This window comes from Osmia lignaria, chromosome 15 (genome assembly GCF_051020975.1).
Source record: "Osmia lignaria lignaria isolate PbOS001 chromosome 15, iyOsmLign1, whole genome shotgun sequence".
In the NCBI taxonomy this organism is placed as follows: domain Eukaryota; kingdom Metazoa; phylum Arthropoda; class Insecta; order Hymenoptera; family Megachilidae; genus Osmia; species Osmia lignaria.
This window is the reverse complement of record NC_135046.1, coordinates 12,024,172-12,048,202: the sequence shown is the minus strand read 5'-3', so window position 1 is coordinate 12,048,202 and position 24,031 is coordinate 12,024,172. Positions and strand designations below refer to the sequence as shown.

At 29.6% G+C, this 24,031-nt stretch overlaps 4 protein-coding genes across 16 annotated transcripts; 2 read left to right on the top strand and 2 right to left on the bottom strand.

Moving 5' to 3' along the window:
- The first annotated feature begins 4 nt into the window (after window positions 1–4).
- Window positions 5–6,233, top strand: Rab5 (RAS oncogene family member Rab5). 8 transcript variants are annotated; one of them, XM_034333167.2, is made up of 6 exons: window positions 5–27; window positions 2,531–2,699; window positions 2,774–2,925; window positions 3,025–3,241; window positions 3,480–3,604; window positions 5,611–6,233. In XM_034333167.2, exons 2-5 carry the CDS (start codon window positions 2,537–2,539, stop codon window positions 3,590–3,592), a joined length of 645 nt encoding a protein of 214 aa, XP_034189058.1. In that variant the 5' UTR covers window positions 5–27; window positions 2,531–2,536; the 3' UTR covers window positions 3,593–3,604; window positions 5,611–6,233. The 8 variants fall into 8 exon arrangements, with proteins under 8 accessions (XP_034189058.1, XP_034189052.1, XP_034189055.1 ...); XM_034333161.2 differs by lacking the exon at window positions 5–27 and adding an exon at window positions 58–622; XM_034333164.2 differs by lacking the exon at window positions 5–27 and adding an exon at window positions 930–1,062.
- A 140-nt stretch (window positions 6,234–6,373) lies between these two features.
- LOC117608285 (uncharacterized) lies at window positions 6,374–7,633 on the top strand. Its single transcript, XM_034333169.2, has 2 exons — window positions 6,374–7,144; window positions 7,201–7,633. Exons 1-2 carry the CDS (start codon window positions 6,802–6,804, stop codon window positions 7,302–7,304), a joined length of 447 nt encoding a protein of 148 aa, XP_034189060.1. The 5' UTR covers window positions 6,374–6,801; the 3' UTR covers window positions 7,305–7,633.
- Window positions 7,634–7,731: 98 nt separating this feature from the next.
- LOC117608265 (uncharacterized) lies at window positions 7,732–19,353 on the bottom strand. Of its 6 annotated transcripts, none has more exons than XM_034333117.2 (38): window positions 18,995–19,352; window positions 18,684–18,866; window positions 18,424–18,620; window positions 18,339–18,354; window positions 17,908–17,987; window positions 17,665–17,836; window positions 16,431–16,481; window positions 16,284–16,319; window positions 16,094–16,216; window positions 15,626–15,736; window positions 15,298–15,435; window positions 15,138–15,233; window positions 14,941–15,072; window positions 14,670–14,870; window positions 14,429–14,605; window positions 14,269–14,352; window positions 13,738–13,830; window positions 13,516–13,674; window positions 13,341–13,436; window positions 13,196–13,264; window positions 13,028–13,117; window positions 12,796–12,942; window positions 12,639–12,734; window positions 12,167–12,229; window positions 12,005–12,100; window positions 11,479–11,562; window positions 11,261–11,392; window positions 11,042–11,089; window positions 10,890–10,987; window positions 10,331–10,811; window positions 10,020–10,265; window positions 9,865–9,945; window positions 9,638–9,775; window positions 9,388–9,576; window positions 9,174–9,320; window positions 8,860–9,107; window positions 8,617–8,797; window positions 7,733–8,507 (listed from the first exon to the last, which is right to left on the bottom strand). In XM_034333117.2, exons 1-38 carry the CDS (start codon window positions 19,205–19,207, stop codon window positions 8,310–8,312), a joined length of 5,190 nt encoding a protein of 1,729 aa, XP_034189008.2. In that variant the 5' UTR covers window positions 19,208–19,352; the 3' UTR covers window positions 7,733–8,309. The 6 variants fall into 6 exon arrangements, with proteins under 6 accessions (XP_034189011.2, XP_034189008.2, XP_034189010.2 ...); XM_034333119.2 differs by having other exon boundaries at window positions 18,424–18,539; XM_034333118.2 differs by having other exon boundaries at window positions 7,734–8,507; window positions 14,947–15,072.
- A 494-nt stretch (window positions 19,354–19,847) lies between these two features.
- psidin (phagocyte signaling impaired) lies at window positions 19,848–23,954 on the bottom strand. Its single transcript, XM_034333126.2, has 10 exons — window positions 23,709–23,954; window positions 23,368–23,592; window positions 23,051–23,304; window positions 22,757–22,980; window positions 22,379–22,688; window positions 22,005–22,309; window positions 21,673–21,931; window positions 21,348–21,593; window positions 20,678–21,289; window positions 19,848–20,607 (listed from the first exon to the last, which is right to left on the bottom strand). Exons 1-10 carry the CDS (start codon window positions 23,767–23,769, stop codon window positions 20,386–20,388), a joined length of 2,718 nt encoding a protein of 905 aa, XP_034189017.2. The 5' UTR covers window positions 23,770–23,954; the 3' UTR covers window positions 19,848–20,385.
- Between the last annotated feature and the right edge of the window lie 77 nt (window positions 23,955–24,031).

Sequence of the window (24,031 nt, the reverse complement as noted above, 5' to 3'; positions counted from 1 at the left end):
GGAAAAAGAAAACGACATTGAAGAAAGGTACTCTCGAAGGATCCTTCCGAGTTCGAAGTTTCCGTCGTTTCTTCCCCCTTTTGCAAACTCTAGTTCGGAAATTGACTGATCAATTTTTCGATCAGCGGTCAATTCTGACGTGTTCCGTGACTCCTAGTTTTCACGTCGTAAATGAAAGTGTCGCAGCATTGTGTGTACCGTGTGCGTGATACGGGCCTCAGTCTTCGTTCTTTTTTAGTGAAATCAATTTTATAGTTTGAAATCTGGTTGCGTTAGGTTAGAGAGACATCGACCGATCGAAAAAAAGTGTCATTCGGAGGAGTTTATCGTAAACAGGAAAAGTGTCGAAAGGGGTAAAAGGGGAATGTGAGAAAAAAAATTCAACAAGCTTTGCAAAGTCGTGTCTCCGCCTGTGTGTACCAACCGGAGCTGTCATAAATGTACACATTCTATATAGATTGCACGATCTATGCTCGGTTAGTGGGCCGATTTACCGAAGACAAGTGATCGTATCTGACGCGCGGCAGTGAATTGACATTAATCATCGTCGCGCGGTGTTGTGCACCCATCGACCGTCTTAGTGCCGCATTCTTGTTCGACGGCGAGAATCCTCACGCAGCAGGTTAATCACTGAACATTTTCAGTTTCCCATCTTGCCAGGTGGTCTCTCTAACATTTCATGCTATCTTTTACAGACCGTAATTAGTGTAACTGCGAAACCATTGGTCCCTACATTATTTTTTAATTTCGCGGCGCATTCTTTCGGCGTGGGCTAGATTTCCGATGTTGCTGACGTTTCACGGGCGGTGACAAGTACCCAGAGTCATAACTATCGTGGCGCATCGCTTACACCCTTTAGTCGCCTCTTGCGTCCTCCCCCTTGCTATCTTCCGACAAAGAAGGAACGTGAATGAACGAGCACGAGAGAAAAAGATAGAAAGCGGGCGAGTGGGATATTGTAAATGAATAAGTGTTCGGAGTGCGAGAGAGAGAGAGAATGAGAGAAACATAGATTAAGCGAATAAACGATCGAGAGGAAAGAAGATAGAGTGTTAAAGGAACGTAAGTAAGTAGATGTATGTGTGCAAGAGAGAGATTCGTGCGCGCGCGTATACAGAACTCTATCTCTCCTTATCGGTTTCTTTCGTCTATTTTTTATATACACCGCTTTAACGGTTTCTTGTGATTTTTCAATAACACCATTTTGTCGAAGGTTATGAAGCGTTTGTTACGTTGGTATGAAACTTTGACGCAGCTTCATTAACGTGTGTGTAAGTCGTGCGTGTCATGTTTTTTCTCTCTCTCTCTCTCTTTTATGGACGTTTTTTTCCTGTCAGCTCGTACCCGGACGGGTTCGAACAGCGCGGACCTGTTTCCTTTCCGTCGTCGTCGTCGTCGTTGTCGTCGCCGTCGTCGCCGCGAGTTACGCGAATCTCGTGATTGCCGTGAAGTTGCTGTGTTTAGTCATCGTGTTACTTGTTTCTCGTTAAATACATTATCATTTAGAGTGTGTGTCTGTTGTTTGACTTTTATCAGCCATAATATTATCGCGAAGCAACACTCTACCGTTCAATTCTACCCAGACTCGCATCGCGAACTAATTGGATAATGTAATTAACACAGTACTCGCTTTAATGGGTTAAATCATTTTTATTTCTTCTAAGATTTTACCCCATATACCGATTTTCGCTCGTAAGTGACTCATTAGAAAGTAATCGTTATTGTAATTACAAGATATTGTTTTTGTATTTCGAACGCATTAAGCTTTCGTATGTTTCATAGCTTGATGATATCATCTTGATTTAATCTTGATTATTTGTTTATTTGTTTGCTTTTTCTCTTTTCATCGTAGGTTTCGGGTAATGCATTTTTAACAGGGTATCAACCTCTTGTAATCCTTATCCATCCACTACTAACTTATGATTATTCGTTTTCTTATCCAGCTAAATATAATTAGAACTTTCAAATAATTATTTCTGTGTAATAATTACTAAATATTATAAAAGTACATTTTTCAATAATCACTAAAATACACTATTTATAATTGTAGTAGTTACAATATATAAAAAGAAAAAGAGAAAACATTCTTAACTCATTTGTTTATTACACTGAAATATCTGAAAGTTCATAAGAAGAATTTACTGTGCATGATTATCAATTCGTTATGTTAAAGTTAAAACATTTGGTTAAATGGTTGATCGCTTGAATGTAAATGACATTCTTATCTATTATGCACGGAGTTTAAGTATAAATAGACATTTATCTCCTGATTTAGAGGTTTAGACAAGAATGAAAGTTGAAAATTACTTGATATTTTTATATTGTAACGTGTAATGATTTAAATACCATTTTACCAAGTAATAGAGTAAAAAAACATAAAAATGTTTTCAATGTTTTAAAAGACTATGAATTTATATAAACAATAATTTTGTGTGTTTTTTGAACTTTAAAATATTTTAATGTATAAAATAGAATTAGTTAATAACAAAAGCATTTTTTATCAAAATTAACAATTTTCTCTTAAACCTAGGTGATCATGGCTAATCGGGGTACAGCCCAGAGGCCAAACGGTTCAACGCAAGGGAAGATTTGTCAGTTTAAGTTGGTGCTACTAGGAGAATCTGCAGTGGGGAAATCCAGTCTTGTTTTGAGGTTTGTTAAAGGACAGTTCCATGAGTATCAAGAAAGTACTATCGGAGGTAAGTTTAGTTTTCATAAAAATAATTGCAGTTTATTAATACATGTGTTTACAAGTACATTTTATTATTTTTAGCTGCATTTTTAACACAAACTGTATGTCTGGATGACACGACTGTAAAATTTGAAATCTGGGATACAGCTGGACAGGAACGTTACCATAGTCTTGCACCCATGTATTATCGTGGTGCACAAGCAGCTATTGTTGTATACGATATAACAAATCAGGCAAGTGATCAAAGTAATCAATTATTTAGAAAAATAGGAAGAATAAATAGTTGTAAGAAATAGATTTTTTAATGATGCAATTTTTCATTAAAAATGCAGGACACATTTATACGCGCCCAAACGTGGGTTAAAGAATTACAACGGCAAGCCAGTCCAAGTATAGTTATAGCATTAGCTGGAAATAAAGCGGATCTTTCACAGAAGAGAGTGGTAGAATTCGAAGAAGCTCAAACATACGCGGATGAAAATGGCCTTCTTTTCATGGAAACTTCAGCTAAAACGGCGATGAACGTTAATGATATATTTTTGGCAATTGGTAAGACAGTTCTTTTATTTTTCTACCTAACAGAATTTCATATTGTTCATTAAAAAAGTTTTTTTTAAAACTGTATTTCGAATTATTTTATCTCGGCAATGATAAAGAGAGCATCTGGATTTGAAATAGTATCTTTTATCGAGTTACATGGGTTATAAAAAGTATGAAGTAAAATGAACGTTAACTTGTAATAGATTTTAGTGAAAATATTTATGTATTATTATTCATATTATTACAGCTAAAAAGCTTCCAAAGAATGAACAATCAGGGAGTGCAAGTACAAGTGGTCAGGGTCGTCGGTTAGTTGAGACAGAAGGACAAAAGGCAGCAACTGGTAATTGTTGCAAGTGATTATCCAAATCTGTACGTGTCAAATACTATGTTGGTATATATTTTTATATTAGTTAAAACTTGTCACCTTGCTGGTCAACAATGGTGGACAGTGTACCATCCATTGAAGATTCACAAAGCAATTGATATGTGCATCAGATAAATTATCAGTCCAATCTTCAGTATAATAGTACATTGTGTCTACATATTTTTATAATATCAAAATGTGTAAGGAACAAAAGTTTATGATTCTTTTTTTTTTTTATCTTTTTGCAAGGGTAAAAGGATTTGATATTGATCAAGTTAAAGATTTACGAATTTGTGGATACTTCATGAAAAATTTTGTATTAATATTATGGGATATTTGAGTAGATGTTGCTGTAGTATATTTCTTGTTATGTTTAATATTTTTATTGCATGTACTCTAGACTTATTTCAGTCCTCGTATTTATTACGTAAGTAAAAAAAGATATGCGAGTTGCAACAAATTCAATCAATGTTTCCTACTTTTTAACCTTTATTGATTATATACAGTAATTAATATTATGAAGAGAAGAAAATTTTACAGAAAAACAATTTATAAAATTCTTAACATTAGTGTAACAAATACATCGCAAATTTCTAATATCTTTTCAATTTGACGTCACATAAATAAAGTTACTTACAACTTTTTTTTTTGTTTTAAATATAATCTCAAGATAAACATGTACAAATTCCAAATATCTTGGCATTTAAATTTTCTTTTTTATAAAAATATAATTATTTGTGTAAGAACATTTTTGCATAATTACTCCATATAGTTTCTCAAACCAACTATTGTGCACAGTCTACACACTTCACATTTCCTTTCTCATTCGTGTACCTTCAACAAGCCTATATTTTATTCGATCAGTTGCGACATTGTTACGAAAGCTTTTATACTCCAGACGAAAATAATGCGTAACTAACATTGTACGTTAAAATAATTTTTCTCTTTTATACGTTATATTCTACAGTTTCACGAAGTAGTACTGCTTGTACGTAGCATGTACTTTTCTTTTCTTTTTTTCTATCATCTTTATTTGATTAATACTTGCATAACATTTATTTTTATAATATGAATTATATCGTTAAATGTTAGATAGAAAAGAGTAAAAGAGAAATCGTGTAATATATTCACAATCTTGTTATGGACTTGCTGCTGTAAATCTTGAAGTGACCATTAAAGGAAATGTTAATTTCTTATTTAAAAGTTGAGTCTGTTAATTTAATTAACTTAATTATAAGTGCTTTAAGAAACCTTCGCTTACATGATTTAATATCAAAAATATTTATGTTTATATTCTTTCACAGTAAATACATTTTTTTTCTTCTATTTATCGATTGATCATTTATTTTGTAGAGCAAAATAAATTGCATAGATTAGTTTTATATTATATCCATTTTTATCGTGCAAACTTTAGCGTCTTAAGGGGAGATAAATTATTGTTCCTAAAATATTTTTACAAATGCTTTGTTAAATAATGTTGTACTTATATGAATTACATTAAAATTAGATCTTTGATTATGTTAGCTTGTGATAATTCACGTATTGCTCTACACAATAATTTTTCGCAATGTCATTCAGAAAGGAATTTCAAAAAAGTAATTAAGTTTAGTATAATGCATTTTCAATGCAATATTGTACATACATAAACTGTTTCCGTTGAAAAAAAAAAAATTATAACGCTGTTAATTCAATGCTGTCGCTTGAATGAATATCTTCAAAGTTTGAAATAAAATCTTTGTATATTAATTCCAGCATAAAACGAAATGAAAGAGGTTTCGCTATTTTAATTGATAGTCTTACAGTTATATGCAGTTGTATGTATATTTACGAAGAAAAAACACATGTGTAATAAATTTTTTGTTGTTCTCTAATCTCAATGAAACATGTGTCTTTATAGATAAGATCATATCTATATTATGTAGAAACCTTAAAAAAAGTCAGTACTGTTTTCGCCGATATAATTTATCCAATGAATCACTGTAGGAGACACACTCTAATTTTTTGCTTACAGATTTGTACCATAATCAAGAAATATAAATACACCATGAGTGTGTCTACAATGAATTTGAGTGGAATATAAAACGATGGAAAAATGCCACTATAATGGAATGGGAGGTGAACTGTGCAGGACGAACATTTTTCCTGAGTGATTAATGACGAAAAATGCGTGTATCACATTACATTCGACGATATATCATCTATTTTGAGTATCAGATCTAACGAAAAAGTGGAAAATGAGAAACACAGGGACAGATGGTAAAGCTCCCATTTGTAATTCTAATAGTAATGGGTGGTGTTCGTTATAAATAAATAAATAAATAAATAAATATATAAATATATATATATAAATCATATATAATAAATATGATTTATGTAATAAGTAAATAATGTTAATGATAATAAGAAACAATGATAATATTAATGGTAACATTGATAAATAATAATAATATTAATATTAGTTATAATAATATACATTTAAAACATACAATGTATGATGAATTTTTGGCACGCAAAAACCTCTTGTAAGATAGTAGGCCATACCTGCTGCTATGAATTACCTATGTATTTACTTTCTTAGTTTGTAAACAATGTATAACAAATTTTTGCTCTAAAATATATTGTATATTAATTTTATTCGATAATTCATGATAAATTATAAATGATTACACAGGAAAAAAAATAAACTTGTGAATATTATTTAACGATTTCGTCGCATTCACCGTTCACTCTCATCCAAAAAAAAAAAAAAAAAAAAAATAAAAAAATTAAAAAAAGCAGCAAATTTTCTGTAAAACAATAACTTTATAGAGCAATTACTTTGTTTAATTACATCGGCGAATTCATTTATTGAATACAAAAATTTCATTACAAAATATTTTAATCCTTTCATTATAGATTTTTATTTATCTTTAAATATTTTTTAACGCAAAATTTCTTTTTATCTATATTTATTTTTTAGCAGCTATTTTATGGCACACTTTAATGTTATTAAAAAGAAAGTCTAATTCTCAGGCTCACCATATTCACATGCGTATTTTTATATATATATAGTATATATAAAATTGATAGATTATACAATATTACCATTTGAAAAACAGTAAATTGGATATTGGGCTAAATAATTCTTTTTGCATCTTTGAATATTTACAAAGGTTTAACAAATTATCATTGTTTCCAATTGACGAAAAAACAATTTCTAATAATGTCCAATGAACTGACGGTGAAAGATAATGATTATAATAAAACTAATAATCAAGATCGTTCAACATCAGTTGTGGATATTAAGTGTTCAAAGTTATCTGAACGTATAATATCTGATATTGAAAGAATAATTTATCGAAGAGCCCAATCAGAAAATCAGATTAAATCAGATGTGAATTATGATGATTTATGCGGAGCATGGATTTATCCGGAAAATCCTATTTATTCTCGATACGTTAAACGGTCGGATCCAAGTTTATGTGTTTGGAAATACTTTACTGAAGAAGATTTAGTGTATTTAAAACAGCACCAACAGAACAAGGATGTGATATGTTCTTTCTTTGGTAAATAAATAGGAATATTGTTTTTATAAAGTAAAATAATATTGCCTTCTTTCTAGAGAATAAATTCTTGAATAAAAATATAGAAAAAAGTAAGAGTGTTCTTACAAAAATACTGTGGGAATTTTTTCGATTTGCAAGGTACCACAGTTTGAGCTTATAAGATGCTTTATCGTTAGCATTTAATATAATGAATAAAATTTTTCATTTATTTACCAGATTGCATTCGTTTACTGAGAAAGGTATTTCTGGATTATTAGGAATTGTCTATTCAACACACTTGTTTTTTCTTTCGCATCCATGGCAGACAGCTAAAGAAGTTTATCAGTTTTTTTATAAAACTGTATTATTGCATGTTGTCCTGGTTTGTATTTTGTAATAAAATTAAGTACAATTTACCGTTTCAATATTTTTATTGATTATAGTAATTTAATTATTGCTTCTTACATTCATTAAAATTTGATAAGGACAATAATAAATATTTATGAAAAGTATTGCAAAAAAAAAGTAGAATAATTTAAGAAATCTTGTATAAAAAGTGCTAAAAAGATTTCGCATTTAGAATTAGATATCAAATCTCTAACTGCGGTTACTTACTCAAAATTTTCTTTTTTAGTTGTTACATATAATTTGTATCAATGCATTGAAATTTACAAAGTATTTATATTGATACTGATAAATGCATTTATATTTAAAGCATTCACGTAACTAGAATTTTTGGATGGGGTGGGCCTAAACTTCCTACATTTCTAAATTGGAGGGTGCCAGGACCACCCTGGCCCCTATCTAGTTACGCCAATGATTTAAAGCAAATCTTTAATATCTGATAATGTCTAATTTTTAGGATCCTCCAAAAAGTATGGAGATATTTACTGTGGCTGAATGCAAACTTCTATTTAAAGCATTTCATGAAATGTATATGGAAAATCTTGTATTAATTCATATTCTATGTCACACATATTATTGTTTTTCTATGAACTTAAATAATCTGACAAGTTCGATCCAAGAAGATTAACCAAATTTAAAGTAAATATATATTTATACTTAAAAACCGCGTTTTTCATTTATGTAAGTATAAAAAAAAATCTGACGAGTTAGTGATCAAGTTGTCAGAACTTTCATTATAAAAGGTCATTGTTTTTTTCAGCAATTACGTTTTATAACGTTTTCATTTACTAGTAGATGATTGATAACCGCAGTCTCGACTTTCTTCTAATCCTACATCAGTATTCGTTCCATTATAACAGTTTTCATTATATTTCAATTTGCTTTTTCTTAGCTCGTTTATTAAATATTGCATTTTAGGATACCACCAAGCGTTTCCACCTGCCGAAATACGACGGGCTGTTTTTGTAAGACTTAGTTTCTGAAAATAATATTTTATCATTATTCGATAATGACCAAATACTATTTTACTTATTATTTAGTAAATTGCAAAATTATGAAATATAAATTTCTGAAAAGGTAATTATTACCTTTTGCGGAGATGAGTGTTTAGAGTACATAGGAAGGTGTATATCAACAGTTGGCGGCAGTATTTGGCACTCTACGCAGACATTTTTAACATTTTTACTCCCGTATCTATGTATTTTTTTCAATTTTTGAGTCAGTAAGTGATTTATACGTCTTAATTTTTTTCCTTCTTCCAACAAACCCCTGAAAAATAATTTTCTTTCGTTTCAAACATTCTGAACTTATGAATCTATGCTGTTATTTACTTTTTCTCAAATTCAAGCTGTAATAACTCCTGTTTTTGAGACTTCAATGACAAGTTAAGTTTGTTCATATATTCCCGTTGCTCCTCCATCCAAACACGAATGCAAGAAACAACGTATTGCGACTGATTGCAAAGTTCTGATCTACTTATGGCTGTTTCTGTCAGTTCTGCAGATATACAAGCTAGAGATTTATTTTTTAATTGACATTCTCTTTTCAGTTCCAATAAACATTTATGAGTCTCTTGTAGCTAAAAGAGAATGTAATTTTGATTTTTATCTTCTTTTTTTTTATATACAGTTAGGTATTCTCTTACCTCCGAAATAACTTTGCAATTATTTTGTTCTGCCAGTGCTTTATCTTGAAGAAGAATACAATTCTGTTCTCTGTATTCTTGCAATTGTTGCGCCATGCACCGATTTGACTCTTCTATTTTTTTAACCTTTTCACGTTCTTTGTCAATCTAACAACATAAATTTATTTACATTAAATATTTTAAATATTATTCATATTAAATTAACTTATTTCACCTGTTGCTGTAAAATGTCTAATTGTTCTGCATAAGATTTGCAAATATCTTGGAGTTTGCAATGTTCCCCACTTTTTGATGAATAGTTTCTTTGAATCTCTTCTAATTCATCTCTAAGTTTATCCAAACAGTCTCCAAGTTTAGCTTTTTCTTCCTCGATATTTGATAGCTTTAAACAATACTCCTTTTCCTAAAATAATTATATATATAGGAAAGTGATAAAATTTTTAACCAAATAATTTAATAAATACCATATTTGTTAAACATTCTTGTAAATCTGCTTCACGTTTTGTTATTTTAATTAATTGCTCTTGCGTTTTATTAAAATCTTCTGTGACGCAGTGGTAATTGTTTTCGGTAAAACGTAACTGCGTTTGTACCTTGTTCAACTAAAATAAAATTAAAATATTAGTATTATTTTAAAATATCAAAAAACTCCTTGTTACATCAATATTAAGATATATATTTAAACGAATACCATCACTTGCAACTGATAAATATCTTCTTTTGATTTATTCTCAAAAGTGCTGTTTTCCATTCTTAATATAGAATTATCATTCTGCAATGAATCGTTTTTTTAATAATACACCAGTTAATGATTGTAAGAAAAACATTGGCAGTACTATTATTTACCTTTAACATTTTATTATCTGCTTGCAATTTAGCCATATCGTTTGATTTTTCATTTAACATGTTTTTCAATGATTGTATCTGATTATGTAAAATTGTCATCTCCTCTTCTGTTTCATTTAATTCGGATAAATATCCTTCGATTTGTTGATTCTTTGTATTCAATTTCTTTTTTAGCTCTTCAATAGTTTCTGTTTGCTTCTTTATGGTAATTTCATTGTTCGTTATTTGACTATATAAATTGTTAATCTAAATGGAATTGAAAGTAATACATTAATATTTTGTTTTATAGATGTTTCTGTTTTCAGTTATACCTGCATCTGTTTATCGTCTAATTTTTTCAACAATTTTCCAAATTTCACGTCATTTTCTTTAATATACTGCAACTTCTCCACCAAATCCTCCGTTTTGTTCGTTTGTTTCTTTAATTCGGCTTTAAGTTGTTCATTTTCATACTGTAAGCAACATCCTGTATCTCTTAATTTCTGTAATTCGAATAAAATTTGCTGGGTATAAGTGTCATTCTCCCTTTCTATTTTCAGTTCCTTTTCAATTATGTCAAAATCTAATTTATATTTTTGCAATTGCTTTTTCATATCTTCATTCTCTCTCATTAAGATATTGATTTCTGATTGTAATTCATGTTCGTAGGAAGAATCTTTAGCACCGCATAACGGGCTATAAAAATTGTTAGTATCTTCGATCGCGCACTCTTTATCTGCAACTTCAACTTTACACTGACATTCTTTATCTTCAGTGCACTTGACTGTTTGTTCTGGTTTCAATACTTCTCTTCTACATAAATTAATGAAAGTTATTATTACAAGAATTTTTCTAATATTACATTAATAAAATGTTGCATCAATAACCTACTTTAATTCTTGCAATTTTCCTTCTGCTTCTTGCCACAACTTTTTCATATTTATACATGTAGTTTGCAAATAACATTTTGACTTGTGCAAAGTATCAATCTGCAACAAAAGAATATAATGTTTTGCAATGATAAGCAAATAGAAATTTTTTACCTTGTCCTTTAAAAGTTGCATATCGTTAACACGACCCTCCAATTGCTCCTAAAAATGATTTATAAGAATCAATAATATAAAAATTAATACTAATTTTATTAAAATAGTTACAACTAAATATTAAAATATAAGAAAACCCTGATCAAGACAAGAATATGTTTTTTTTTTATTATTGCAATTCCATACAAATATTTAAAATAATCTTCCAGATTCTTCTACCTGTATTGTTTTCAAAATTGAGTAATATTCAATAATTGTTAAACAATTATCAATTTTTCTGGAACCAATTTTTTCTTGTAGATTACGAATCTCGTCTCTTTGTAAATCCAACAACGTATCTTGCTTAGCAGCCTTTACAAACAGAAAAATTGTTATTAATTATATCATAAACAGATATTTGTAAATGATTTTTTTTTCATCTAGTAATCGTAACGCACCTCCGAAAAGCATTCATTATACTGACTTTGTGCTTCTTCGATGTACACTGTCAGCGAATGGATGATTTCACTCTTTTCTTGAAGCTGTAATTCATTAACTATTCGATCGCTTTTCTTTAATTCTTTAATAAAATCACTTCGTATCACTACTGTTTCCACAAATCACAACTCACTGGTGAAATACACTTTTATCGTTAATATTACACACCATATTAAAATTTATGGAAATATTAATTGCTGGTATAATCAAACATATGAAACACAATACATGCATGTTGTATAAGTATTATTTACAAACAAATCATATAAATATACAGGATACTTTAAAAATAAAAATTGTCAGACTATACTACAGGTAATTACAGAAATCTTAAAAAAAAGAAAAACAGAGAAAATGCATTAGATTTTTGTGTCTTATAAAAATAGTTTTTAACGTTATCTGCACACGTTTATATTCAAGTCAAACATCATGCACATTCCCTTGATTGTATATCGAAGATGAAACTGTAGACCACTGTTCACTCACGTCACTCATAGTTTTATGTCCCATTTGATCTATACATTTCTTAGCTTCTACTACAGCATTTTGTAAATGACCAATTGTTTGAACCTGAAGTTCATTCTAAAAAATAAACGATTTTTTCATTACTTGATAAAAAGAAATGTTCGCATGTTCGATGGTACTGACCTGTTTAGTTAATTCTGTTTTTTCCTTTTCGTATTGAGATATTATTTGATCCTGATTATCGATCTAGAAAAGTATACATTATATTCTAATATTACAACTTCAATATTTGTAATACACATACCTTTGATAATAAAATCTTGATAATATTTTAATGCTCTTGCTTTAATTTTCACAATATCAAATTCTATTACAATTCAAGTGTATAGAAAATATAATAAATTATAATGTTGTAAATAATTACAACTACGAAAGCTTTAAACAAATTGTGTTTTGTTTCAAAATTTCTAAGTAGATTTATATCTAACTTACGTTTAACATTGATAGTAGTTTTAAACATTGGCATAACTGTTAATAAAGCTAAGGGATCTCGGTCCATATCAATAATGTAAAATTATTAAATTATTAAATTTTTATAAGCCCGATTAATATCACAAAATTTTGCAAAACAAAATAAAAACGAATTTCAACATACCTTTTTCTGCAGCTTCTGTTGAAGTTCTTTCAATTCCGCTTGCGTCATCACAATCGAATCCTTCTGAATTCTAATTATTTCATCCATATTCTCCAGCTTAAATACAATATTGAGTATTTAAAATTCATACGATAAAAAAGTCATAAATAATACTTACAAGTTTATCTTTAGAATATAAAGTATTTTTTAGTTTGTCAATTTCTTGAGAACAATTATCTAACTCATCTTCATACTTCTGTAATTTGTCTATTATATTCATTATTGATCTTGCAGAGGAACCGATGTTCGATAAATCTTCACAAATCTGAAACATAAAACCAAGAGTTTTTAACTTCACTTTGTGGTTTTTAACTTCGCTTTTTTAAAATATTATCAATTTAATGACAAACCAATTTTTTCAATTCTGCTTTAAGTTCTTGAAGACCACATTTTGTAGAGTTCATGGTGTTTTGGAGTGTTTTGAATAATTGAGGTACAATCTATGAAAATAAATCTATTTATTGCTCTGAATTTGTTAATCTTCTTTAGATCTATGAAAAACATTTAATCAAATTTACCATTGTATCGTGCTTAAATTGGTAACATCCACAGGGGATCAATGTTTCCTCGCTATTATGTTCAAAATGCTTTATAGTAAATATAAAAGGAATTAATATAATATAGAACGGAATAAATGAATAAAAAATAAAAAATTTGACTTACAGAACAATTTAGTAGTTCTTTAGATTTTTTAAATTCAATTTCGTTATCACTAAGCTGTTGTCGAAGAGTAACTTCAATTTCTTTTTGCAATTTGAGCTGAAATTCAAACATGTAGTTAAACAATTATACGTTTGATATTTAATAAAATGTAATTGCAAATTTAGATAACATTTACAGTATTTTCTAATTCTATAATTTGTTTCTTTAGTTCCATGTTGTCAATGGAGTGAGATCGTCGAAAATTTTCTGACTTTACTCGTGCTATACGACGTTCTTCTTCCATTGATTCAATACTATTTCTTAAGAAATTGTTTGTTTCTACATTGCACTTTGCCTAAAAGATCAACGTTGTTACTGCTAAATAATAGATTATGGAAAATAAGGTAGAATTAGATACCTCATGCTGTAATATTTTAACTTGATCTTGTAAATCGGTTACTCTAGATTTCCATAAACATGTTTTCTCATTACACTCTTGATAAGCTGTTTTCTATAAATCCATTATATTTATATAATACAGGGTATTCGATTATGGGTGGGCATATTTGCAAGGGATAATAGCTGAGGTGATTCTAAACAACTTTTTCCTTTACCAAAATACTCATTAAAGCTTAACTTTTGAATTATTAATGAAAATTACCGCGCAATCTAAGCGCACACATAATGCGCAGGCGCAATCTGGGCGTGCATAGTGCGCAGGCGCATCGCGGGAATGTTGGCTGCGAACCGACGCGCCAAGTAGTGTGTTCCCGACCAAGGTCGAGTTCGGTTTTAAGTATTCCCAGTGTTTTTCATTAATCACTCAAAAACTAAACCTTAACAAACATTGTGGTAAAAAAGAAATTGTTCACCCCAACTACCATCCCCTCAATAGATACCCACTAGTAGCCTTTATTAAAATAAGGTATGATTAGAATAATTCTCTTACTTGAGAAATTTTAGACTTCAACTCGTCATGCTCTTTTCTTAATTTATATAAATTTTGTTTGGTTTGCAGTATTTCATTTAAAGTCTAAGATAATAATATAGAAAGTTAATTTATGTCATAGTGTTCATAAAAGCCAATGAAAAATAAAATAAAATATTACCTGTGTATATAACTGAGGCTCGATAACATTACCATCAGATACCTGTTCGTTTGGGGAAAGAAACCTTTCCAATAAGTTTTGTATTTTTGAATGAATTCTATCTACTTCTTTTTCTAATTGTTCCAATTTTTGTTCTTTTTGCAAAAGAGTTGTTTCCACTATGTTATGTTCTGATAACTAGAAAAAATCAAATTATTAACACCAAAAAACTGAATGAAATAAATACTTTCATTATACTAACTGCTTCATCTGTTTTTTCTTGTAATTTCTCTATGGAAGAATTAACTTTATAAAACTGATTCCTCAGTTCTTCTAGATCTGACGAGACACAGCATTGATCTTGATATACTTGTAAATTATTTGATGTTCCTTCTATTTCTTCGATTACCGAATGAAGTAACTCATTACAAATACACATTTCTGTATACCCGGATATGTTTTCCTGTAAAATTAGAATCATTTAATATTTAACGATTAACTATTATACAATATCTTGAAAATTCAAATTTCACCGATACATTATCTTGTATTTCATTAATGTGAACCAAGAACCGAGATTGAGCATGATTTATTTCATTTTTCATGTCCTTCAATTTCATTCTTCCTGAAGTAATTCTTTCGTTACGTCTTGCTCTCTCTTTTTCCTATTGTAAATCAGAATTTTAGACAAAGTAACGGTATCAAATATACTTTAATGAATGAGCCTTACTTGTAATTGCAACTTGTTAATTGTTTCTGATATTTTTTCTTCACTCCTTATTAGTTGATTTTGTACATCTAGAACCTCTTTGTTTAAATCAACGTACTGCAACAATTTTATGTTGTTATTCATAAGTTTTATATTAGTTAGTGGAAAATATAATACTTGCCTTTTGATGTCTAAATTTAAACGTAGAAACAATCACGTTCATTTCATCTTTAATGTTTTCCATAGTAACTTGGGCCTCGATAGCACACGCCCTAAGTACATCCATTAACTTAAACTGTCCATTAATATCTACGCACGACTAAAATACATTTTCTGTTCATTAATACTGTGTAATTTATACTTTAATAATTATACATCTTATTAGAATCTTATTAACTAACTATCAAATTTATATTTTCTATAGAATACGGGCTATTATTTTTCGTTTTCAATGGACAGTGATATAAAATACTATAAGATCTTATAATATTTTTAAAAGCTATACGTACAAGTGATTTAATAACTGCAACTGACTCATCCTTTCTTGAATAGATTTTATTTATATATTCAATACCTTTTGTCAGTTTATGCATTATGTTACTCGCATCGCATTCATAATCCTGCGTAACAAAAAATCACTAATATAATTTTTTTGATTATGTATATTAACCATAAAATTTTTATTTCTCTATATTTTGTTACAATCGAAAAAATTTATTGCATTTGTTATGATTGTGTTTATTTAGATTTTGTAAATCATGCAGGAATTCCATATTAAATTCAACTATTCTTCTTGCGATTTCTTTATGATATTAACTGAAAACTGTTTAGTAGTACATAATAAGATCTTTAACTATTATTTCATTTTCTATTTGAATATTTAAGCATTGGCTTTTTCTTTCCTCAACATTAATTCATTTAACAAAAATCAATCAATTTTTAATTAAAATATAATAGACTATATTAAAGTTACCAACTTCATCTTTGCCACAGCATAATTTTTCTATAGTTTTCTCTAATTCCATTTTTAAGTTAAGCAAATCATCCTTTTCCTGCTCCATCAACAGTTTTACTCTTGTCAAATATGATATTATTTGATTCTAGAAGTTTAAAGATATATTATAATAAAATATACATTTTCTAATAACAACAATAACTATTTATTACCTGCTGATTTATAGGGTTGTTTAACATTTTGGTATCCTAAAACATAGTATTGCTTAGAATTCTTATTCTGTAGAACTTGATATAAGTTAATGCTTTTAAGCATTAATGATGGTTCAGTTTCTTGGAATACTTTGTATTTTTACTAACCTGTTGAAATGTCTTCATATCCACAGAGACACTTGGTGCTGCACATGTTTCCTGAAATGGAATTTAAAAATATGAATAATAAATAAATTAAGTTTCGACATTGTATTGTTCCAACAGTTCATTTAAATAAGTAACAATATAAAAAGCAATCATGCTGAAATACGTTTTTGATCCAATGACATTGGTATTTAATTAACATACGAGTTAATTTAGTAGATATTAGTTTGTTTCTAAAACAACCGGTTTTTTACAATCTCGAAATTCTACATGTTTAGTAAAAGGTGGTAATTTTTTGCTGTATTTTAAAATCTTCTTATCAATGTCCTTTAAATGTTTTCTACTCTTATGATAGTTTATCGCTTTCGCTTTTAAATTGTTGATTTTTTCTTCAATCGTAGCTATATTTTCTGCTTCTGTCGCATTCTTTATGCAACTTTGCAAAAAGGAAATACAATTTTTATGATCTGAACAGGCGTATAATTTACAAAACGATTCCATTTCTTGACTATCAATTGTAATTTTATCATAACAAAGAAGAAATCCAGAATATAGTAACTGGAAATAAAGAATATTAAGATTATTTATATAAAAGCAAAGGAGTGCTATTATTTATACCTTGGCCACAGTTTGTTTTAGTTCTTTTCGTACTTCTTTAACGATACCCTCTTTACATTGAGTTTGTAAGTTCGCGCAATGAACCTGTTTTTGCAACACAGTTACTTGCTTTCGTAGTGATGATACTATTTCATCCTTTTTCATCATTTCAACTGTTAACATTTCTTGTTTCTCTCGAGAATCCTAACGTTTATATCATTAGAGTAAGAGTTGGAACAAAATATACTGCTATGCGTATAAACAAACGACACAAACTTTTTGGAGTTTAGCAATCCGCTGTTCTATTTCTTCAATTTTCTTGCATTTCTCACTTAATTGCACTTTCAAATTATTTACATTTATATCGGTATCACGAACTATTACTGTTAAATTAGATTTCGCGTCGTGCAAACACCGCTGCAATTCCCTTATTTCTAGATCTTTTTCTTTCAACAGATTTTCCACAATATCAGCCGTTAACATAATCTGAACAGCAACAGGAGTTTTAAGTCCAATTACAGAAATTCGTTTGAATTTCAGCATGATTGCCTTATTATTTTGCTATTTATTCGTCAACTTCAACCATTTAACTTTGTCGGCTATTTCATTTTGTTATGAATCTTAAAAAATATTAACTTACATCAAACGTTTGTCGATCGCTACTGCACGCAATTTCATCTTCAAACTTAGCTTGCCTTTTAAGATTATCACTGAAGTTTTGAAACTGGGAAACGTATTTTTTTATAACATCTTCCTTAGCTTGTAATTTTGTGTTTAGATCGATTAACTTGTTCTCTAATTCTTTTTGGTATCTAGAAAAATATGAGACTCATTAATAATAGGAATATTTCTTGTTTCAATCAATTTTCTACTTTTCACTTACCCAGCCATTTTATTTTCCTTTTCTTGCAGACGTTCAATTTGTAATTTCAAAGATTGCATCTTTTTGTAACTTATCTCTTCCTGTTTTTTAAACGATAAAATTAATTTTATCTCGAAAGTATTAATAAATATTCTAGAAAATTTAAATATAAAAAGAAACGACAATGCATGTATATTGTATTTTAAATACCCACCATTTATTCGTTTATATATATATACTATTTTTGACAAAGAATTTATTAAAAAGAGTGTAGGAAATTAAAATGATATAATTAACAATAAAAAGTAAAAGTTTAATTAAAGAACTGTCGAACGAGAAGAATGTAACATGCAAATACTTCCACCTAAAGGATAATTTGATTTATTCATGAAATCCCGACTAATTCGTATTGCCAATTTTAATTTCTTATCAGCATCTACATTTATATTTACCTGGTCACAGGTGCAACTGAAAGAATCATAAAAAAATTATTTTAGATTCGTTAGAAAATTAAAACAAAAGCAGTGAGATATTTACTTAACAGGAGCAGGAATGTCACTGGGTTGTATTTCCAAAAATTTGATGTCATCCAAGTTCCAATTATTTTCTTGTACAGCACGTCGTATTAATTCCAATAACCCTCTAATATCACTCTGAAGAAATTCAATTTTTTGTTTCATATATTCTTCATCTTTTTCTAAATTATTGATACGATTCGAAAGTGTATGTATATTCTACGATAATATTTGAATTAGTTAAGAAAGTTAAAATGAATTACTTGGTTACAAGATACTTGCCTTTTCTGTATGATTTGATTTTGACATATTTTCAGAAACTATCATTGATGATTGTTTTAATTTTTGTTCTAGTAATTGAACTCTGTTGCAAGCAATCTCTTCTAAATCTTCCACTACTCGCACCAACATAACATTTTGTTCTCTTAAATTTTTAATCCATTCTTTGGATATTTCTAATTTCATCTAAAAAGTTTGAGTATTTGTTATCATACAGAAATATGGTTTATATTTTGCTCTTATCTTTGCAAAATATTTCTTTACTTCAATAACATTGTATATTAAAATTAATTTGTTATATGAAAGAAACTTACGCAAACTTGATCAAATTCATTTTCAAGCTCATGATCGACATTTTGAATCCGAGTCTCGTATAATTTCTGAAATTCATTAATAATTTTCAGACTTTCGGTTTCACCGCAAACTGCTCCGGTGGTCTCATTAATAGCAGTGCAATTATGTTCCTCGTTAATGGGCAGGGTAGAAGTGTTTTGAATAGATTCAATCGTTGGATTGAATGAATTCATGGCACATTAATTGGAAAACTTTATAGTGGGTAAATAAATTATTTTGTTTGATTAAATTAAAACAGATCTTCCTACACTCAGTTTAAAAATGATATTAAAATAATCATATGAAATACTAGCTCGCCATTTTATATTTACTATATTTTCAACCTATGAACAATAGTTATTTAAGAAGTGTTACGGACATTGAAGTAATAAATAATAATTTAATAATTTAATTATGTGTTTGTGGACAGAACATAGAAATAATAAATAATATCTATTTATATGCAGTGTAGAAAATATGTAAGAAATGTGGTAAATGTCGGTAATGTCGAAAACTTTGTAATTAACATTTTTCTAACCTATGAAACATTTTTTAAAAGCTTTTTGCAGAAATTTCCTTTTTTGCTACTTGACAAATGTAAAAATTCAAATTTTCCTTCTTTCGAAGTAACCTGCATCCATTTTCTATGCTTAGTTTAATACATAAAAAGAAGAAATCAGTAGTACTCGTCAGTTGCAATTTAGAAAACTTTATTATCTCTCTATTTACAATAAATTTTAATAAATTGTCACAAAATTAACCAATTGTTAAAATTATATGATTAATAAATAATAGATTTATTCATGTACAGTGTATAAAGCAAAATACAATTAAAAATCTTCAACATAAAACAAAAAGGAACAAATAAAACGTTTTCTTTTTTAAAATTAACTTGTAACATTATAACACAGTTAATCAGGATCACTTATACACATTCCAAGAAGATACACACTGTTACCTCGAAATAAATGTTTGAAAAATTATACAGAAATTTTCAAGCATGTATAAATAAAAGTAACAATAAACAGATACGCACTATTTGTTAAAGTAATTGAAATTACATTAGGCTAAATCTTATAAATGCTGTATTTTGTTATTTTTAAATACAACTCCAGATAAGGTGGCAGTGTGTTCCGTTTCTAGGTGAAAATATTAAAAGAAAAATCATTCAAGAACTATTAAATTACTAAATGTTGATGAATTTAATTATGAAATGAAAACAATTCAAATCATTTCAATTTGCAATAAACAATTCAGTCGATATTTATAATTGGTTAGGACTAAGAATTATGTACACAATAAAATGAGTTAGCTTTGAAAATCAGTAAATGGTTGGATGGATATTCTTTGTACAAGAATGTTTGTACAGTTTTCAGCTTTTTAAACCGCCCAAAAGTTTTAACGTGATTTGAGCACGAGATTTCAATGATCTGCAACTTTGTCCAAGACTGGCTTGTCCGTGTTTGATTATCGCTGCACATACATCGTCCTCGTTATCTAGTCCCGTGTGAAGCTGATATTTTTCAAATTCTGTTAGCACTGAATCTAAATTTTCTACCCTCTCTGAAAGTAACGTTGCAACTTCTTTCCAACTCTAAAACAATAACGATATATTATTCAAATGAAAAGATAAGAAAAATGGAGAATTTGCTAAATTGTCTTACATGGTCATTATCGTTTAACGAAATTGACGTTATCTGCTTGTTACACTTCTTTTTATTTTTCTTCTGCGAAGCCTGAGGTTGTAACTGTGTCGCCCACAAAGTACATATGGCACTGATAATTGCAAGAGATTCACTACACGTGGACGCTCTCAGTAAAAAATGCTTGAAAGACACTGGAACTCCTTTTTCAGGGAAGTCTATTGTCTGAAGGCATGGAGAGGCGCGAAGCATTTGAATGCATTCAAAATCAGGGTAACGAGAATTAGCGAGAGATTCGACAAGTCGAGCAATTGTTTTTAATTGTTCGGAATAATGAGCTTCGCGTAACCTTTCCACCGCATCCATAGGAACTAATATTTTACACGGTCTATTTTTATTCTTCCCCTCTGGTTCAAACTTTTGAAGAACCGGAGGAATCTGTTCGTTATCCAACTGTTCCAGCTCGCCGGATAGTCGAGTAAGAAGGGAAGAACTATCAGGTGTCACACACGCCGCTATAATCTTCAATATTAAATTTCTTGCTATAAGTAATTTTAACATGCAAGCACGCGTTTCTTCTTGCATTCGAGGATCTTCATCGTTTACCGGCAACGGTTCCCATCCACGAACGACCTGTTCAAATGTAGCATATTAATTGACTTATCGATTTGGCGAACTTGGAATAAATTACCTCTAAGTCACGGTTATCCCGTAGAGACTTCAAACGAACCGAATCCTCTTTAGGCTGAATATCCATGTTACTTAACGTAGAGATCAGAGTCGCTGAACTATTGCACCAACTTAATTCCAACAGCATTTTATCTAAAGTGGTCATGACAAAGTGAAAAGAATTCTCCAAACGGTCTCTCAATTCCACGAATTCTTGAATCTTTACGAAACTTCCATATTTATAAGCGAACGTTAAATGATCCGCACTCTGTTCGCAATGAAAATTTGAAAAATAAATATCTTACCATCTAGGTGTACACAGTTTGATGATATATACCAATACATACATCTTTGTAATTTGCAATGAAAAATTTAGTAGCGTGATCTAAGGTTATGGAAGCTAATGAAAGGTGGCCAAGCGAAGCGAGTAATGGCACATGTAAATAACCCAACGAGTCTAATTGAATATGTTTAACGTCCAACAACGTGAAAATATGATCGGCTGCGCCTACCAATCCAGCTTCTAAATATATTCGTACTAGTAAAATTTTTATATGAAAATTTGCAGGGCTTGATAACAAACCGCGCTCTAATAACGCCATTGCCCTGTAAAAATGTATTATTTTTATATAATATGTCTGATTTTTTCCTTAAATATCATTTCTTAAGATAACATTACCTGTAAAGATAAACTGCTTCGTTTGTATTGTACCATAATTCGTGTAACAAATGTGTAGCTAAAAGTATGTAAGAATCTGCAGGGCAAAAATCTGTTGGTAGTCTTTCCTCGATTGGACATAATTCGTTACCCTTTTCGTATAATTTACATAATCGTTCTACCAATTGTTTCTGTTTTTGTATATCGGCATTTGGAAGATGATGGAAACCACAAATACGTCGTAGTTGTTCCAAGTGAATGTGTTTTTGCATTTGTTGTATGGTACTTGGAAATTCTTCCGATTTAACGCCTACATCTTCTTCTATCTACAAACGTTAATACATATACAAATATTTATATTATCTTGTATACTATTTTACTATCCTATTACTTACTTTTTGAAGTAATTGCGATTTGCCTGTAGGAGTTAACAGATCTAAATAAAGTCGCAAATCTCCAACAATGCATCCCTTTTCTCCAAATTGTGAGAAATACTGTTGCATTAAATCTACTGGCTCAACACAATTTTCAATGACTTCTCCACTATGAGTACGTTTTAGTAATTCAAATTTTGCAAGATAAGGAGCTCGTACCTTTTTCTCTGATGTACTTATAACTTTATCGAGAAAATTTAAACACTCTTCTGGCTTTTGAAATTTGAGCGCAGCAAGAAGATAGTCCTTGTAATACGCCCAGTTGTCGATACTATTTAAAACGTACAAATATTAAAATACCGTTACAAGTAAAATATTGTACAACTCCATTGCGCTCACTTTTCATTGATGAGTTCTTTATACGCATCGGCTGCTTCAGAATAACGTTCCAATTTTAGTAAAAGCGCTGCTTTGTGTTGCGGAACGGACGAAAGATGCGAAGCTAAGGGTCCGGATAATACGTTTAACATTTCTTCGCTTTTGCCTTGAAGCTCTAATATCATTAAATACAGTTGTACTTCTTGTTCTGCTTCCATTTTTCCTTCTTTAATCAACTTTAGTACCTAATTATAGTTTTAAATTATAATTTCTATTTCTTATCATAATATATTAATTCTACGAAAATTTGCAAACCATTCTTTCTGCTAGAGGTAAGGTAACTCCTTTCGCTAGTTTCTCATCCGCGTGCACGGCTTGCATAACTATGCTCATCACAGCCCAAAAATAATATGGATTTTTTGGTTTTAATTTATATAAGGCAAGCGCTGTTTGTTGCTGCTTTTTATAATCCCCGAGACGAACGTAAGACATAAAAAGATGCGTTAATAATTCTTCATTGTTGGGATCCGCTTTTGCTGCAGCTTCGTATACTTCACTAATTTTGTCAGCTACAATTATCATATATAATAAATGATCTTAAGACGGAAAGTTGGAACATTATTTCAACTTACGTTGATGTCTTTCTCTGTAACAAATACTCATAACTTGTAGAGTAGAGTCTTCGCAAGGTACCTCTGAACGTACTTTATCCATAATAATTTGACATTCATTTTCTTTACCAAGTCGTAACAAAGCCAAGGCTTTAAGTACTCTGGCACACTGATTGCTTGGTTGCTTTTTGAGCACTTTATCCGCTTCTTGAAGTGCTTTCTTATTATTTCCATTATCCAACCAATCTGAAATACATAATGTTACATAACCTTGTTACCAGCAAAATATTAAAAAATATCGTTTAGAAAAATTAAAAAATTAAAATTGTATCGATTTATAAATATAGTTACAGCGTACTTACCGTATATCGGACGTAAACGACGTTCGTTAACGGTATTGTCCACATGGGTGTGTGACGCCATGATACTTTTTATGATAGTTTTAAATCAACAAACCAAACTTTTCCTTCATCCGCTGCATGCTCACATCGTAAGGCATATTTACATTGATTTTTTTTACTTCAATGTTTTTTTATTTTAAATTATTGCCGGTTCTTCGATCAATATAAATATCCAATGAGATTGGATGGTGTTTTACATCAGTTTTGTGAATGATTTAAAATGTAAAATCAAACCTATCAGATTATTTAAAAAACGAACTTACACATTTCATGAATCACGCAAT